The sequence below is a fragment of the Botryllus schlosseri genome, chromosome 6 (assembly GCF_051294905.1).
Source record: "Botryllus schlosseri isolate E-star chromosome 6, Bs_hap1, whole genome shotgun sequence".
Taxonomy (NCBI): domain Eukaryota; kingdom Metazoa; phylum Chordata; class Ascidiacea; order Stolidobranchia; family Styelidae; genus Botryllus; species Botryllus schlosseri.
The window spans coordinates 29,426,941-29,446,047 of record NC_137241.1 but is presented as its reverse complement, the minus strand read 5'-3'; the positions used below and the strand labels follow the sequence as shown (position 1 = coordinate 29,446,047).

The 19,107-nt window shown below is 40.2% G+C and overlaps 1 protein-coding gene across 2 annotated transcripts in view; it reads left to right on the top strand.

The window, feature by feature from the left end:
• LOC145440646 (proline-, glutamic acid- and leucine-rich protein 1-like) overlaps positions 1-16,144 on the top strand; it is a 225,957-nt gene extending 209,813 nt beyond the window's left edge. The window contains exons 1-16 of one of the 2 annotated variants that reach the window (XM_080318345.1): positions 698-836; positions 1,529-1,693; positions 1,753-1,887; positions 2,366-2,508; positions 4,531-4,667; positions 5,732-5,822; positions 6,446-6,572; positions 7,348-7,436; positions 7,503-7,659; positions 8,035-8,136; positions 9,296-9,449; positions 9,508-9,634; positions 14,483-14,692; positions 15,270-15,373; positions 15,674-15,996; positions 16,063-16,144. In XM_080318345.1, coding sequence (XP_080174471.1) covers positions 825-836; positions 1,529-1,693; positions 1,753-1,887; positions 2,366-2,508; positions 4,531-4,667; positions 5,732-5,822; positions 6,446-6,572; positions 7,348-7,436; positions 7,503-7,659; positions 8,035-8,136; positions 9,296-9,449; positions 9,508-9,634; positions 14,483-14,692; positions 15,270-15,373; positions 15,674-15,996; positions 16,063-16,125 — 2,139 coding nt within the window. In that variant the 5' untranslated portion in view covers positions 698-824 and the 3' untranslated portion in view covers positions 16,126-16,144. Of the gene's footprint in view, positions 1-697; positions 837-1,528; positions 1,694-1,752; positions 1,888-2,365; positions 2,509-4,530; positions 4,668-5,731; positions 5,823-6,445; positions 6,573-7,347; positions 7,437-7,502; positions 7,660-8,034; positions 8,137-9,295; positions 9,450-9,507; positions 9,635-14,482; positions 14,693-15,269; positions 15,374-15,673; positions 15,997-16,062 lie in introns of those variants that run through there. The other variant, XM_080318344.1, reaches the window with a different exon arrangement.
• Positions 16,145-19,107: the final 2,963 nt, after the last annotated feature.

Below are 19,107 nucleotides of genomic sequence, written 5' to 3'. Positions count from 1 at the left end.
TCTATGTTGCTCGAGAAGCTCGTAATTTCGTATAGCATTGTTACTCATCTCACGCAGCAATATTCACGCAAGCCAAAGCATCTCTTGCTTATCGTGTCGTATTTTGTTATGTTTATTTATTATTGATTTGCTCGGTTGACAAATGAAGTTTCTCTCACTCTCTCTCGCTCTCTGGTAGAGCATCTGTCTTCTTGATCGGTAGGTTGTGGGATCGATGCCTGGGCGACTCAGGCCAAAGACTTGAACGTAAATCTGATGTCCTCGGCTTTCCCGCTAGTCGCTCATCATTCCTTCGGGGATAGCATGGAGGAGAATATTAATGCTGATGCAGACAGCAGACCAAAGAATGTACATTGTACAACATGCTGCAGTGAAGACTAGATAACCTAACCTAAAGGCTGTATCGGAATTTATTCGTGACGCGAGACTCGACTTCAAATACGCTTTTAATTTGTACTCCATCAATGCAGCTCCTCGGATGATCCGCAAGAGTCCCTAATGATCGTACTGCTGCAGCTTGTATTTTATTTTTGAACTGAATTCCACTCAATAAAAATTCTCTCTCTCTCCATCGTTAAAGCATCTCTCTTCCTTACGATTGAAGTATTGAAATATGGGAGTCAATATTATACATGAGGTAGATAGTTAGATACGTGTGGAAATGATCAATAAGCAGTACAGTAACAGTATGGTATGTAAACAATAAACATTTACAAATGATAAATAGAGTATAGAATGTTGTTCTCGTTGTAACGAATTGAAAATGGCGTCCTCCATCGACAAGCGTGACTCCTCCAAACGTAAACACAAGTTGGCTGTTCATCATGTCCGATTCGGTAAGTGAACATAATTATTGTTTTTTTAATAGCTTTGATTGATTTGTCCCCGCTTCAAGTGTCCTACAGTGGGCTACTTGAATATGTCTTGCCGAAACCCTCGGTAAAACTCTATGAAATTCTTATAGGACGTTGTAGGCAACGCTATAAACAGACATTTGAATTTTAAAGAAAACGTATGAGGCCTACACATGAGGCTGAGGGAATAGGGATATATGTGGTGATCGCACTGCAGTATTGCTTCAGACTTGTTACTCAATAGGACCCAGTCTTACAAAGCGAATTGATCTAATCTGCGATCCTAATCTTATATGATACGGTAAGTCTCACCAAATCAAATTACATTCAAGATACAATAAACGAGCTCAGCCCAAATTCCCATGCATAAGGCACCAATACCATGAATAATACTAAGATAGTCTCCAACCTATCAGTTAACAGTCGTTGAATTTTCCCCATGCAAAGATACCATGCCCCATTAATATACACTCACTGACTCAGGATTCTCAGGTTTACATCAAATGCAGCATTTCATAAAAAAGGCAATTAAGAAGGGTGAAGGGACGCGGTATTAGCTTATTCGGCTTCTTCTCTTCTGCTCAAAATATCCGGATACTTACTGTATATTGTTTGGAAATCTGTCTCACTACTGTTAATTTCAATCCCACAAATTGAAAATGTTGCCTTTCCAGAAACTCAAAGCAGCAAAGCAAATCAATGTCGAACTTGCCAATCCGCGGTCAAGAACATCGGCGCTGCCAAAGTTGAAGAAGCTTTTATGCAATCAGGACGAAATCGTCCTTTCCGAAAACATAGTCAACTGGTTGAAGACTTTGCAGCACATTATACTAACTGACGTAGGTTGTTATGTTATTTCATGTGCCAAGTTGCTGGTCAAATTGCAACAGTTTTTCAGGATCAAAATGAAGATGCCGTCAAAAACTTTGATACCATCCTCTCGCAAGCCTGCCAAGTCCCTTCGATATCGAGAGACATATCGACAAACCTTTTGCCTGGCATTCTTGATGAACTTTTAAAGGTTGAAGACATGGTAATATATCTTATACACATTAGAATATGTATATAGCTTACACATCAAATATGACTGTAGTCTCCAGTAGGGTTCATAAATAACTTTTTTTCAATTTTACTTGATAAAATCTTATGTTGTCTAAAAACGATGCATAATAAATTAGGCTCAATTTCAACCGGTAGAAGCGATGGTATTGGAGCAATAAATTTTGGATTTTAAAAAATTAGTAGGGTAGCCTATTTATTGTGGGAAATTCTATCCTTTCGCTACTCCAATAATTAATTTTTTTTAATAAACCCATTTTATACTATTATAGCTCTTCCGAGTCGGCAGGTCCAAATTCGAAGTGCAGCGTTTGTTCAGGCAACCTATCAATCACCTATTATTACTATCCATTAAAATTAAAAAAAAAAATCTTTGAACAACCCTGCTGTGCAGCTGCCTATTCTTTGGTTTTTCATGTTGGTTGCAAATGTTTCTTTATTCCTATTCTTAGAATTTGCCGGTCCTGAAAGCTATCAATGCGGTTATTCTATTTTATCCCACATCGTGCGGAAAACTTCGAGCAGGCATCATGAGAAGAGTCATGCCTTTAGTATTGTCATCCGAAGACGCTGATATTCGGGACACTGCTCTGAGGTTCTGGATTTTATTTGACACAAAATTTCTTGATGTACAATGTTCTTTCCAATACTCTACTAGTTGCTGCCGATTACCCCATGACGAGTGTCAGCCGAAAATATTAGGGTTCATTTCAAGATGGATATACTATAAAATTTTATACTTTAGTTTGCCCCCAGGAGTGTCTTGAAACCATATTTGCACTCCTGCCTTGAAAGTGTTGGGGATGTAATTTGGAATAATGTTCCTTTCAAGTTGGAATATTGGAAATTTTATGAAGCAAACTTGATAAATTCGTGCATTTATATTAATGTTCATCTTCAATTACAACTTCACCCAAGTCAAAGGAATATTATTGACTGGATATTTTCCGGCTAGTCATTCATAAGATTATAATAGCTTGAAGGGTAGATATATATGTGATGTATCTTAGATTGTGTGAAATAATTGTGATTGTGATTAGAGCCCGACCGATTATCGGCTCGCCGATAATATCGAGTCGATATCACGCTTGGAGAGAAATATCGGTATCGGCCATTGAAGGTAAAAAAATATCGGCCATTTTCGTGACGTCACAACATGGTGGCAGGGAGTCAAGAGAAGTCGGTGAAAGACGTGAGGACAGTCAATTATAAAAATAAATGGCCAAGCTGCATATAGAGCATACTGCATACAGGGCAGTAGGCGTGTCTATCTGAGTATTATAGATAACTAACCACCGTTATACCCCACTGACTTCGTGGGAATCCCCCTTCAGTAATCGATCAGCAAAGACAGAGAGCAGCTGGATGGATAGTTGTCTGCAGAAGATTTCAATCAGTAAGAGAAATGAGAACTTCAATCATGATGGACTGACCCTCGTAGTGATAGAGAAAAGCGTCGCGTCGAAACATTTCCCGGTTCGGTACCAACAGAGCTAATCATACCAGTAATGTATGAAGTCGTCTGACTGAGGCCTGCGGCTGCGGAGCCACCATGATAGGAAATATGCGAGCATAGAGGGCAAGAAAATCAAGCAAACGTGGAGTAAAGCCAGTAATTGATACGAACATGTTTGATTCCATGATGACATTGGCCAATTCTGACAAAAGAGTGTAAAATATTGATCAATTGATTGTTGAAATGCTGGTCAAAGGCCCATGGGGGATGGGTGGAGCAGTTGCAGACGTGGACAATTTGAGTTCTTTTGCACATTCTCATCAGCTATTTGTTAATGATGTGCTGAAGGCTCCAGGTGTCAGAAGAATATCAATATCAATATTTGGTTAAACCATTAAAGGAAAGATCCCCTGCAAGGGAGCGGTGGAACCGAAATGAAGAAAGATTTCCTGCTGTGCCACTAACTATGCTACCAAGTGAAAGACTGCTCACTGTGTTTAGTACTATATACATCATCTATGGAAGACCACAGAAGTTCACTCCTTGGAGAAAGGGCCAAGAAATTGTGCTTCGTGAACTGTAATCTGCAACTGCTGGATAGGTGCTTTTAATACATTTTGATAGTTCCTTGATCATTTATTTCATGTTCAAGCATATCAATGGCTGTAAAGTTGTTGAAAGAAATGCTCTGAGGTGTTAAATATGGGCCTTGAGCTAGATTCCATATCTTTTGAATATCGGCTGAATATATCGGGGTTATCGGTGGAGGCACTGGATATCGGTCTTATCGGTATCGGCTCAGAAATCCAATATCGGTCGGGCTCTAATTGTGATGTACGGTAATATCAGGGGTGTTCTGTAATGAATTAATTCTACTTTACGAAGTACTTTTACTAGATTTTGCCTACTTGTTCTACTTAGCCAAATGAGGCCTAGAGTACTTATTTTTTGCTCACATGTAAACCGCTACTTCTACTTCAGTACCGACAATGACTACTTTGACTAGCTCTGCTTGATAAAAATCAATATTGCAAATGTATTAAATGGTGATCTACATAGGTATTTATTTTTCAAATAATCGTAATGGGTATTTATTCATCCAACATTCCTTAACCAACTTTTGTTTTTCTTTCATCGACTCAACCACGACTCCATTCTTAGATGCTGGTCCGCTTGCGCTTTTCTCGGTGGAGGGGGCCATCAACGAGCCAACCATTGCCAACAGTGGCTTGACCAGTTCAAAGAATCTATTGCTGCCATGAAGTCTGCGTTTAAATGTTATCTGGACGTCAAACAAGGTGTGGTGTTTAGAACTCATTTTACAACCAAGGTTGGGCACAATGATTCGCGTACTGGAATCTGAATCGAGCGTCAGTGCTGATGCTTCGAATCGAGACGAGTAGTCAGAGATGTTTTTTTTCGAGTATTGAAATTGCCAAATGATTTATCAAGAATTAGTGTTTTGATGCTATTTTTCAATGTGGAAGCCTAAAAAGTAGAAACCTCGGTTGGTCGTATTGCCGCGTACGAAACATGTAGCGCAAAGCTACACAGTACACACGTTACTGGAAATGACATCTGTGAAACGATGATCAACTAGGTATCAATACAGGTATGGTTGCAAAATACCAAATTGCGTTTAATGTGATGCAGAGCTGGCGTTGTAATCTTTGTGGAATCATAAATGGTGTATATTTGACAGGGTTGTAATGACTCGAGTCGCGATTTTTTGGTGACTCGAGTATTTTGTCAAATGCGTAAAATGACTCGTCTCAAATTGACTCGACTTGTATTCAAGTCATTGTGCATGACTCGAACCAAGTCATATGACTCGAAATTAGGTCGGCCAAGACAGACATTTCCTTGTAGCTTCGTAGAATAGTGTAGTTACCACATTATTGGTAGTTCCTCTATCAATCCTGATACTTGAAAAATAAGGGCCAGAAACTGTTAGGACTCAGGAAAATTACCATATCATGAATGCGAGCCATTCGATATCACTCAAGCAGAGTTGAGAAAACTGAACAGTGAACATAATGACTCAGACTCGACTCAAAACACGATGACTCAGACTCGGACTAGCTGACTTGGACTCGGACTTGACTCGGTGGTGAATTGAAAATGACTCAACTTGACTCGAGTCAAAACTATGAAAGAGAGTTTAACTCAGAACCTTGTGACTTGGTTACAAACCTGAAATTTTAACTTTTCGCATCATTCATACTGTTATGATGTCAATATGAGTGATACTCGACTCGAAGCCTAATACTCAATTCAGAATTGAGTCACGCAGCTACTCAATTTTGCCCGGTGCTAATTGCAACCATCATCGTAGTGAATAGTGGGCATCTCACTGTGACAGGTGACGTCAGTCCGGAATTCAGCAAGATCGGCTTGCCAAGCGCTTCACTGCCTGGAACAGAGCCAGAGAGATCCGATCAACTGATACAGAGGTACTGGTGCTGTTCTCTCCTACCCTCAACGAAGTATTGAATCGGGCGACTCAAATAATCAGCTCTTCAAAATTAGATTAGAATTAGAATTTCTGAATTAGCAGGAACTCGGAAATTAAATTGAATTTCAAATTGAGGAGGAGTACAATAAAAATCCTGTTCATTCCATATGAAATCGGAGTTGAATCACGTAAGAATGAGAGTGGCAAATGTCTGTACGGTAGGGTTGTTTGAAAATACCTTTCATTTTTCTAAATCCCGGGGATTCACTGATTATATTGTTAGGTTGCCTAAAAAAACGCTGCTCACCGAATTTGGCTCAATTCCAACCAGTATACGCCGACGCAGAGGCAATTAAAATTTTTGAATTCACTGTAAAATTTTTTTTTTAAGTTCAAATTTACTATCAATCCCATGAAATTGTTGAGCTGTCTACAAAAATGATACAAAGAAATTTGACACAATTCCAACCTGTAGAAGCGAAGTTATTGCAGTTTAAAGTTTTGGATTTGCAAAAATGGCATAGGCTGTCGAAAATCCCACGATTATGAATGAAAAACTCTGATTAATCTAATCTGAAATTTTCGAGTCTCCTCGAATGAATGAAGAGATTTTCGTTTTAGAATTCGCGTCTTTTGTCGCTGCTTCCAGAACTTGATGACCGTCGACTTTCCGAGGCCTCTGCCGTTTCCTGTCGATTCTCTCGTCGATATTTTGTTGCAAGTTCTCGACGTGATGCCGTCGCAAATGGTGAGGATCAGGGTTGTAGTGACTTCGGGTCAATTTTTCAATTGCGTAAAATGACTCGACTCGAGTCAATTTTTGTATTAAGTCGACTTATACTCGAGTCATTGGTGGCGAGATAGCGCAGTGGTATAATCCGCGGCTGCAACACCAATGGATGCGGGTTCGAGTCCGACCAAGGTCGACTTCCGAATTCCGATATCCAAGTGTTGGAGGTTTACCTAGGCTCCTCCTCGCCACCTCATCCGCGTCAGCGGTGTCTTACAAAAAGCCTAGAGGTGGGTCGTGCTATAAGTCGGCAGCTACGAAGAATATCGGCCTGGTGTAAATGACTATAGTAGTCTACAAACACCATGAATACCCCAAAACAAACAAACAAAACTCGAGTCATTGTGCATGACTCGAGACCAGGACGGCCAAGACAGACATTTCGAAGAATAGTAAAGTCACCTCATTATTGGTATTTCGTCTATCAGTCCTGATGCTTGCAAAATACGGCCAGAAACTGTTAAGACTGAGGAAAATAACGATATTATGAATGCGAGTAGAGTTAAAAAAGTGGGTGTAACCGGGTTGAACTGAAAAATGAACAGTGGACATAATGACTTGGACTCGAACTCGAGTCACAACACTGAATCGGACTCGACCCTCTATTAGCTGACTTGAACTCGGTGGTGGGATTGACTTGTGACTTGGTTACAACCCTGGTGAGGATAGTCTGAAGTTTCAAACAGACGTAACCCAACGGTTTCGAAAACCAACAGGATATGTTTTATTTCAGGGCAGCACAACAGAAATGGTGTACCGGGCGTCTCATCTCTCTGAAATTCATGGCGACGTCTTGTCGGTGCTGTCGACACTGTTTAAAATGTAATTACGCGAGCGTAGACAGCTATTTTAGCAGCAGCGCATTGGAAATTTGTGATGAATTTGCAGATGTCGGCGTCATCTCTGTTGTTATGCGTCTGTGATCAACAACACGTTTTCTGCCTTGTTGGATTTATGGAAGGACGAATCGCCAGTGCCGGGACGCAGTAGGAGACATCACATTGTCAGAGGACAAGTTTATGAAACAATAACCGACTGGTTACAGGTTCGGCGTGAATGTTGTTTTAATGACTATTTAGTAATTATATTGAGGGAATTATCAAAACTTGATCGAAATCTGTTAACCCAGGTTGTCCCAATACAAGGAGTTTGTGTTTAATCTATAAATAGCGCAGTGTGCTAAGGCTATCTGTTCGATCCTTCGAATTCTCATGCCTGTGATGTCATATTCGGTGATACGATTGTTGATGTACAATGTTCTTTCCAATTCTCTGCTAGTTGCTGACGATTACCCCTGATGAGTGTCAGCCGGAAATATGAAATGTTCAGGTTTATTTCAGTATGAACATATTATTCAATTCTATTATCAAGTTCTGTACCTCGAAAAGTCTGTTGATTGATGATTTTCAACATTGTTCAGAACTGTGGCCCTACGACGAGATTCATGTGCGGGAAATCAATTTTAAACGACAGCTTCTCGAGTCACATCCTCGATGATATAACGCCGGTCGAAGGAACCTCGGTAACTTTATTATTCAGTCATGCTGAGTGATTTCGCTACTCGACATTTGACGATTAGATAATTCTAGTTGTCTGATTTGAGTAAAAGTCCGATAATCCAATTTGAAATGTTTCGATGCTCTTGATCTGTTTTTTGAAAATGCTCCGGGCCAAGCTTGCTGCACAGACATTTCCATTCTCGTGTTTCTGAGAATGAATTTTGATTTGGTATGAACTAAACTTCATTTTTGTTGTGTTGATGTTTCGAGTCTGAGTCATAGAGTTGAGTCACGATTGTGAGTCGAAGTCGTAGCGCGTTCACTATTCATTATCGAGTTCAGTCAAGTTCAACTTACTTATGTTCAACTCTTGAGTGATATCAAAGGCCTCGGATTCATATTATACTCTTTTTGCTCACTCTTAACATGTTTATTCAAACAGATAAAAGCAGTTTCTGGGTTTATTTTTCAAGTATGATGAAAGTCATATAGAATGACTCGAGTTATATGACTTGGTACAAGTTGAGTCAGCAGCCTGCACCAGGTTTGTAACCGAGTCACAAGGCTCCGAGTCACAAGTCAATCTCACTTTTATAGTTTTGACTCGAGTCAAGTCGAGTCATTTTCAATTCACCACCGAGTCAAGTCCGAGTCCAAGTCATTGTGTTGACTGCTCAGTTTCCAGTTAAAGTCTTGTTAAACCCAGTTTTATAACTCTGTTTGGTGATATCGAATGGTTCGCATTTATAAGATACTAATTTTCCTCACTTTTAGCAGTTTCTGGTCGCATTTTCAAGTACTAGTACCAATGGACGAAATACCAATAGTGTGGTTACGTTACTATTCTTCGAAATTACAATGAAATGTCGGTCTTGGACGCCTTAGTGTCGAGTCATATGACTTGTTTCGAGTCATGCGCAATGACACGAGTCCAAGTCGAGTCAATACAGAGATTGGCTCGAGTCGAATCATTTCCGTATTTTGAGAAAATGACTCGAGTCAAGTCGAGTAATCAGAAAATCGTAACTCGAGTCGAGTCATGACTCAAGTCATTACAACCCTGGCCTGTACAGAATGACCCAATTCGAGTCAACAAAAAATTGCAAGCCCAGTCATTATTTATTTGCTTCTCGGCCATTTTCTATCGGGAATACAGGAAGATGATCTAATTGATATTTTTAGACTCGCGCTACTAAAAATGTCTCTGTCGGTTTGAGTAAAAGAGCCAAACGAAGAAAACTGGTCGAAGCGACTGACGAAATGATGAACGGAAATAGTTCCGAAAAAATAACCGACGTTACGGCTAACGAGTATTTAACCGCATCTGCGTTGCAAGGTTAAAAACGTAATTAGCCTGGAAGTGTTCGTCCAATCATTTTGTAAACCTTTTTCAGTTGTGGAGTGTACGGTGGCGATCATGGGGCACCGATTGTCGGCAAATGTCGTGCGTTTATTTCAAGAAAACATTGTCTCTTTGCTGCTGCGTCTGGAAAAATCTGAGGAGATACATCCGTACAGAAAGTGGGTTCTTAGAATTTAAATTCCCAAATTAGATTAGATTTAGAATTATAACTACACAGGTTTTTGCCAAGTTGGAATAGAATTAAAATTATAATTTGTGTAAACTTGGAAATCAAATCAATTTCAGTTCATATCAGACTCCTTTCACATCGGCATTTTACACGATGCAATTCTCCTGTAGCATTTTCAAGGATTAGGGATTAGTTAGATTAGAATTAGGGATTGGGGACTTGGTATTAGAAGCGGCTACACAGTATTTGCGTCTAACGGGAATATTTTGTAAAATTTACTTCAACAAGCGTGTAACAATCTGAAGCATTCAGGGGCTGTCTGGAAAACCTACTCGCACCACTTATTAACTCGAAGTCGGGGTTGTAATCAAGTCGCAAGCTTCCAAGTAACAAGTGAATCTGGCATTGTAGTTTTGACTCGAGTCAAGTCGAGTCATTTTCAATTCACCACCGATTCAAGTCCAAGTCATTATGTTCACTATTCAGTTTTTAGTTCAATCCGGCTCAACCCACTTTTTGCAACTCTGTTCGAGTGATATAGAATGGCTCGCAATCATAATATCGTAATTTTCTTCATTCCTAACAGTTTCTATACCGACAATGTGTTGCTTCATTTTGACAATGTTGTTTACATCATAATTTTGATCATGCGCCAATGCCCACACAGTCTTACTTCCGTTGGGATATTGCGGTATGTTGTGCAATGAGCACAACACTATGAGGTAGGCTACAAGATGTAATATGTCAACTGATAAGTTCCGTGACAGTGCAAATATCTACAATAAAATCAAAAAACAGCTTGAGAAAAATTTTCGACCTTGTAAAGAATTTTGACAATTTTTTGACCTAACGCTACAATTTTGACAAAATTTTGACTTTTTTTGCAATTTCTGTAAAAAAATCGCCCTACACTGATTATGTTGTAACTATTATTTTCTCATGAAATTAGATATGTTGAGATCAACCCTGGGTCGGTACTGGCAAGCCTTCATACCGACCCTGATTGTGCACAAGTTTATTCTTGATCATTTTAGACTCTTTTTTGTTGATTTTTATTATATTTATTTATTTTTATGACAATTAATGGTTTATTTTAGAGTCTGCTCTATGTCCTTGATTTAGAACAGTGGTTCTCAACCTTTTTGTCTTCGCGGACCCCTTTCGGAGCGCCACGGCCCCCGCGGACCCCCACGAAGTTCTAGTTCGAATTTAGCTCAATTATCGTGCAATCGTTATCTGACTTGTGCAAATGATAACTGTCGGCTTAGTGATAAACAGCAACGAAATTACCCTTCTTGAAAATAAGATCATACTATTCATGTAGAAATTTGGTGTACTTCTATTATTTCAAAGCGAATTCTGCGACTGCATTTCCTGAAATACGTGGTCGTGTCTTGAAAATACCCACCGAAAGTGTCGAAAACCCATTTCCACAAATATAGGTGGCGACGAATGTAATAATACCGCGTAACGCTTCCGACGACACATTTGGGTAGGATAGCAACAAACATGGCACCAAAATTGGCAAGCAATTATTTTTAATGAGCATAATTACGTCAAGCCTGGTCATTTTTATCTAGCACAGGGGTGGCCAACCCATGGCCCGCGGGCCAATTACCGAAACTACGTATATTATCAAAAATAAGTTACCCATAAGTAATTTATTGTGAACTTGCAAGGCCAACGAAAAACTAGATTAGCCTGACCGCAAAATTTGAGATGTTGTTGACTAAAATACCAGTTCGGACGTATTGGCGTATCCAGGGGCCAGCCACATTTTTGTAGATCCTCGTATATGACCATAAAGTAGAATATTCCGCATATTCGCCGAAATCTTCAATATCGAAAAGTCCAAGTGCCAATTATAATCGTTGACCTTACCAAATGAGCCCAGCGGTATGCAGTGCAGAGGCGACCCACAATTTGTGCAAGTGACATTATTGTTGATTGAATTCATGCATTAAAATTGAAAATTTTTCGCGCCGTGCGTGTCTAGGTAATACATATATGCATAGGCACCGACTTGCGAGGTTACGAGGTGGCGGCCACCTCGTACAAAATGCTCAAACGCCCAAATGATTTGTGACCAGTGATTAGTAATCAAAATCATAATCAGGCAAATCGATGCGACCTCGTTAGAGCATTCTTCGATTTCGATACGCGCGTGTGCCAGGGACGTAGCCACGGTGGTTTCGGGGGTAGAACTTCCCTATTTGAAACGCGAAACCCCGTCATTTTGAAATGATATTTCTAACTCTAATATTCAGTTGCAATTCAATAATTGTGTTATCAGTGTTCCGCGCGGCTGTTTTGTGAGAAACGTGTTGCCTATTAGCGAGAAGAATCTGTTATGATCTCCCGCTGAGATGGTCACGAAATTAGGTCATTCATTCCCGTGCGCGTGGCAATCGTCGCTAGCCTGATTTATCGAGTCTCTAACAAGTCTGGTTCCGCAAGATGGAACAATGGCATCTGCAGTAGGCCCAGTTCACACTATATCATCGCTTGCCTGCGAAATCGCATCTGCATTGGCGGCTTCGGCCTGGTGTGCACGATATCATCGCTGGTCTACACAATAGCATCTGCAATACGCCTGGTGTGAAAGATATCATTGCTCGCCTAACTATCGCGTCCCGGGCATAGCATGCTTTGGCTCCTATCTCTCGCTGATTTGGAGACAATGCGGTCGAGTTTACGCTAATTAGTGATTGTTTTATGTTATATTGATTAAAAGGCGACATGGCGAAATTGAATAACATCGAATCGCTGCAAACAGACTTTAACGTGCGTAATTGATTCCCGCTAAGACTTGAACGTAACGATCAGAAAATGTGTATCATGGCTTGAGTTCTGAAAGACGACAAAGGTTTGAACTCGGTGCCATCAAGTTCGGACATTTTGGTTGGCGAGAACTGTCGCCAAGACTGCGTAATACGCGCGCGTAGTTAATTGCTCACCAGAGATCAGGGACTCGCTAATTGACAGCACTCCCCGACTCTTTGGCAAGCTTATCATACGCCTAACATCGTCAATACGAAGAGAATATATGATCGCCATTTGCACATGTACTGGACCCGAATTGAATTGATGCTATATTGGTAAATTTGAAAAAAATCCAAATCCCTCTAATTTTTCGACTGGCTACGCGCCTAGCCTGTGCTGAGAAGCACCACCCTGGATCTCCTCTCCCGATCAGGCGCCCAAATAGACGTTCTGCTATTCTGAAATCTAAATTATGTGCGCCCATATTCGTTTACAAAACCATTCGTGAGCTAGCTAGCTTCGTGATAGTCTTGGTAATCGGAGCGCGAAATTGGAGGGTGTGTTGGTGTGTGCCTGAAAATTGGAATTCATTTCTGCGCAAATTCGTTTCTATAACAATGCTTTGCCAGTGCTGACATTATTCGGGAAATACAGCAATACAGCTTAAACACCGATATAATGAGAAAACAATTGTCGCGATGAAAGCTACTCAATACGGTGTCAGACTCCAAACCCATTCGTGGCGATACTGATTAGAATATGCGCTTTCTCGTTTGGATTAGAAGGAAATTTGTGCGGCCGTCAACACGTAATTCAATTGGTATGTGTTGGCGGCCGTCGCCATGCAAATTGAATTTACGAATTGACCGATGTACTCCCGAAATGCTTCGCGAACGTAAATCGGGAAACGCACCAATGCCGCCCAAATCGCTCTTTTAATCTGCAAATAATTGCCGCGATGCGAGTTGGTCAGCGCGAAGCAAGCCAAGAAACCGTAAGAGACAATTACTGATTGGCTGCGCGATTTCGCGTTTGTAATCATCATTATTGTCTGCTTGAAATATTCGAGAGTTGTCGCGTCACTCGTGTGTTACTTGGCAGGCCAGTGCGCAGTGTATTTCGTTACTCACACGGCGCGTTGCGCGTGAATAACATTGGTGCAATTCCAGATTCTCAGTGACGTAAATTCTGATTTTGTTCGATGCATTCCGTCGGACGGACTGGTAGCGCTGTCCGAATGATCGTACCGTTTTACGATTATATTTAATAACTCGACTGCATGGTTTGATATTAATGAGTACAGTGCCGGTATTAAAACTAGCGGTCGACCGATTATCGACCGGCCGATTATCGAGGCCGGTATTAAAACGTCACACGAATGGTTTAGCGCTGCACGTACACCAGCAGCATGTAGTAAAGTGCGTTTTAGTGCGACGATGACGTCATCGATATGGAACAATTATGACGTCACAAGACTCCGCCACCTCGTAAAAAAATAAAAGTCGGCGCCTATGCATATATGCACACTGAGTCTTCATGTCATAATTGTTATTGATTTTGATACATATTATTATACGTATCGTTTCACCATTACCCGATCGGGTAAAGGTCATCAACATTCAAGTGGCCCACGCAATGGTTCGTAAATCTCATGTAGCCCTTTGGCCGAAAAGTTCTTCCACCCCTGACTAGCAGCTTATCTTGAAGTTATTATGGAAAAATCGTTGTGTAGGCTTATATCACAGGAGAAAAAGGATTTTTGTAAACATTTCGAAGTCACCATGATTGACCTTACTCATCCAACTTGTTTCCTACAATCCCCAACAAAACATCTCTAAACAGCAAAATGTTTGTATCAGTAGGCTGTTCGCAGCAATTTAGCAATTAATATGAGTCTGCACATTAGGATATTTCATCTCAGATGGCCATTCTGTAGTTTTACTAGAAATGAAGCAAAACTGCCTCGTGATTTTCTGAATCAAAAGAAAAACGAATTAGGTTATCAACTATTTTGAGGCTTCGCGGACCCCCGGTTGAGAACCGCTGATTTAGAAGAACTCAAATATAATTTCAGGTGTGTGCGACCTCGCCTGGAACTTTACAGGGCGCTGAAGTCTCTCGTGCTCTCTCCTTCTGTGTCGGTGGCACCGCCTTGCGGAATGGCAACAAAGATTTTCATGTCTGCCGTCTCCAAAGAAACAAGCCCGGAAATCCGCAATTTCTGCCAGGATTCGATGTTATCGTTAAACGTCATCGTACACCCGCGACGACATGCTTTGCAAGTGTACGTCGACCCTTCGAAGGATTTGAACAGCAGAGATAAATGTGGATTTGTTTTTGGAAAAAAGATTTGATGATTTTGGCCGGATTTGGATACAAAATTTCTGTTACTTTTCAATTCCCACAAGACTTTTGAACAAATTTCACCCATTTGCTGGATTTGGACTTAAAGTAGATTTGACCACTTTTCCTAAAGCACCAGTTCTACGACTGTTTGTATATGTCACAATCAAAAATAAGTTATTTTTTCAAATTTTTCTGGCCACTTGATAAAATTGTTACGTTGCTTAAAAGACGCTGCACACCAAACGTGGCTCAATTCCAACCAGTGGGAGTGAAGTTGCACTAGAAAATTTTGATTTAAAAACAGTATTTACATTGGCAAATATTTATTTGATAAATCAAAATATTTTTCTCTATAGCAATGCTTCTATTGGTTGGAGTTGACCCAAAATTGGTGTACAGCGTTTTTCGAGCAACCTATAAGAATTTTATCAAGGAGCCTGTAAAATTTGTAAAAAAATGTTTATGAACAGCCCTAATATTACAGCTGTGCCATAATTGAAGTATTGCCTGTCTAGAGATCGCCCGCTTCAAAACAATGCTACGAAATCTATCAATGAAAAAGTGACAGTGCCAGAGCCGATGAATGTTTCTCCACCTGTTTCAGACGAAGACGGTTCAGGTGGGGGCATAAATGAACCTTGGAATAATAAATTGATTGATATCGAAATAAACCGAATATTATCAGGGGTAATCGTCAGCAACTAGTAGAGAATTGTAAAGAACATTGCATGCCAACAATCATCAAATAAATACATATGTTGTACAGTTATCAGCTGACAAGTTTCAGCTGAAAATTTTCGGGTTTATTTCGATATGAATATATCATTCAATTAATTGTATACTGAAGTTAGGTTCCTCCCTTCAAATAAACCTTACGTTTATTTAATCAGTGGATAACAAGCCAATTGTTTTGCAACAGATGACGAATCTTGCGAAACTACGGTGAAAGTCAGTAATATTGTGCCGGAAGCCGATCCATTTTCTGGTGGTGACCTGCATAGGAAAACCGCAGAATTCAGTTCTAATGGCCATCAGTCAGAGCCTGAGGGAATTTCTTGTGATGATGCCATTCCACAACCTGATGAGTCTGGTTTTGAAAATAATTCGTCTAAAGAAGCGAGTGAATGGGTCGTGCTAAAATCCCCCGTGCGCGACGACAAGGAAATGAAGGAGACTAGTCCGATCACACAGAGTCTGATTGAGGATCCAAAGGTAGTCGAGCCTCAATTGAATGGTGCTGAGGTGAGTGTGATGGAGGACTTGCATCGCCTCGTTTCTATATAACCGGTTGAATTTGTTCTATTTCAGAATATTGAGGAAGTGAATGAAATGCTGTTGGATTTTGTTGACGCGTCGCCTGATCCTGAATAAAATATTCAATTATGCGTTATCTGTCTCAAGTTTCTTACCTAGTTTAGCCAATTGCTGAATCTTGTACAATTACATACAGGTACAAATGTTTTCAACACGCTGGTGTGACGTGTGAGAGAATCTAGTGGTTCAATATACCGACAAGATAGCGTAATGGTAAAGCGTCTGGCTTCTAGATTGGTAGGTCGTGGGTTCGATCTCCAGCCGGGTCAGTCCAAAGACCTGATTAGTAAAACTGGTCTCCATGAAATCCCCGCTTGGCAGTCATGCATTAATGGATAGCAAGGAGATGTGGTGCAAGACTTAGAAAGCCATACAAGGCTACATCTGCGCCTTCCTTGTCCGACGGCATACGCACTCATGGTACCATATGGGTATGCACAGATCGTGTGTATGTGTATCATGAGTCGGTGTGTATGCCGCAAAAACATCAAGGACAAAAATTTACTACGTCCTTTCAATGATAGTGAAGTCTGGTCTGGTCATCGTTTATTCATGAAGTGATTCTAGCTTACGTCGCGGCAGTGTTGGGATGACTCGAGTCACGTTTTTCGTATGACTTGACTAGAGTCACTTCGCCAAAATGACTTGACTTGGCGTATCAGAAATGTGGATTGACTCGTGACTCGGAGCAAACTTCACAAGTCAATTTCAAGTGATGGGTGTCGATAAAAATCACTGTGTCTGGCAATGTACGGATTGTTCGTGAAACACTGGCGACGAATCATTCAATGATCGTGTGTTTTACTGAGCCTCCATTCTATTGTGACGTAATCATACCTCATACTTCGAAATAGCAACTTGACTTAAATCACCTCCAAAATTCGAGTGACTTGACTCGAGTCCAAATGTGGAATGACTCGTGACTCGAAGGTAGTGACTTCATCCCAAAACTGCGTAGTGATGTTCTAGATACCCAGTGGTATAGTTTATATTCATCGTCAAAAACTGGGTGTAGCTCTGAATTGCATCTCACAAGTTTTATTGTATCAAAACTAAGAATATCTATTATTGGCTAAAAATAATTATTACCATACGTAATACGTATGCATTAGCTACTCGATTCGGAATAAATAGGCCTAGCTACTCCATCTGCACTTAATTAATCATCTCATAAAATGCCTCCTATATTTAGTGACTGACTTGTCTCGACTTGTTTCCAACACTGCCTCGCGATATCCGCAAATAACAACGCACGCATTGACATTCAACCAATTTATTACAATCTTTCTACGTGAATTGCTTGAAAGAGAGAGAGAGATTACAAACTACACTGGAATGCACCGACAGCGATATTGCAACTCCCCGTGTGTGTGGACAATCGGCATTGAATGAATGAAGATGAAAATTAAGTTTCTATCACATTAGATAGACAGCATATATACCTGGCATGCAAATGCTACGACAGACTACAACGGCAATGATATTATACCACCAAACAATAAGGACACGTCAGAATATATATTTTTTTACAATCTAGTAAGAGTTACTTTGAAACTAGTGACTAGTGCAGTTACACGGCGTGTGCGTCTAGAAAAAGCAAAGTAAAATACATAGATGGAGACAGTCGAATGATAAAAAAAATAATTGTTACGCAACAAAATGAAAGTAAAACAACACAGAGGAAGATGTGAAATAATACAGAACGTGACGAAATATTACCGAGACAGCTCGTGTCGAACACTGCGGGCAAGGTTGGAGTAACTATATGGCTAGGTACGCATTAAGGCGGGGGTCGGCAACATTCTCGATTGACCGGATTAAAAAAAGGGGCCAGTGGTACGTTGATATTTGAAAATGTCCATCGGCGTGGTACGAATACAGTTTGGGACGAAGCGTATTCACAACAAGAGTCAGACCATAAATTTTTTTTTACGGATCACGGGGACTAAATTCCTACCAGTAGAAGCCAACACTGAGCCAATTGAGATTTATTAATTCTTCAAATTTTAATGTAAACCCGATGAAATTGTTGAGCTGTCTACGAAAACGATGCAGAACAAATTTGACGCAATCGTTATTTGAGTTTTTCATTATAATTCTGGGTTATCCCACAGTCAGTGCTATTATTTGCAAATTTAAAACTGTTGACTGCAATAATTTCGCTGCTACCGGTCGGAATTGAGCAAAAATTGTTCCACATAGTTCTTTGATGCAACTCAATAATTTTATGGGGTAGACGAGTAAAATTTGAAATTTTTCAAAAATTCATATAATATATTCAAATATTTCAATTGGCTCTTCTTTGGCTTTTACTGGTTGGAATTGAGCCAAATTTGGTGTGCAGGTTTTTTCAGGCAACCTAACAATGTAGCTAATCAGCGAATCCCTGGAATCCAGAAAAAATATTTAGGAATTATTTCGTTGTCCATGTCTGGCAATGACGTTTCTCCCGATGAAATAACTTTCTGACAATGCGGGTCTCGAGCAAATCCTGATCAACCGCCAATGATAAGCAATAAACACAATCGTACCTTTGAAAAGGGCCGAGCGCAATGAGTCAAGTACCGAGAGGCTATTTTTCGAGTACTGAAAGTATCGCTGGTATGAATTATTTGAGGAGACTCTTAAGAGGTAGGCCTACCTATTTTCAGTATACAATTGAATAATGTTCACGGCGAGGAAAAAGTATCAAAACTAACACTCTCATTCATAATAATATTACCTCTAACGCATGCCAGCTCAAAATATTGAGGCAAATTCCAATATTGACGAGAGTCATAGCTTCGCTACTTTTTAAGTAACGTTTATTCCAACATTCAAATCATCCATACGGTTATGCCGTCATAATTAGACCTCGACCAATGTCAAATTTTTGAGCTGATACCAATAACCATGATAAATTCAGCCAATATTCAAAAGAAATTGCATTTGAAGAACTTCTCGTAGGTACAGAACTTCAATATACAATTGCGAAGTGTATTCACGAAATTTCATGCTGGTGACGTCATATTTTGTGATACGATTGTTGATATACAATGT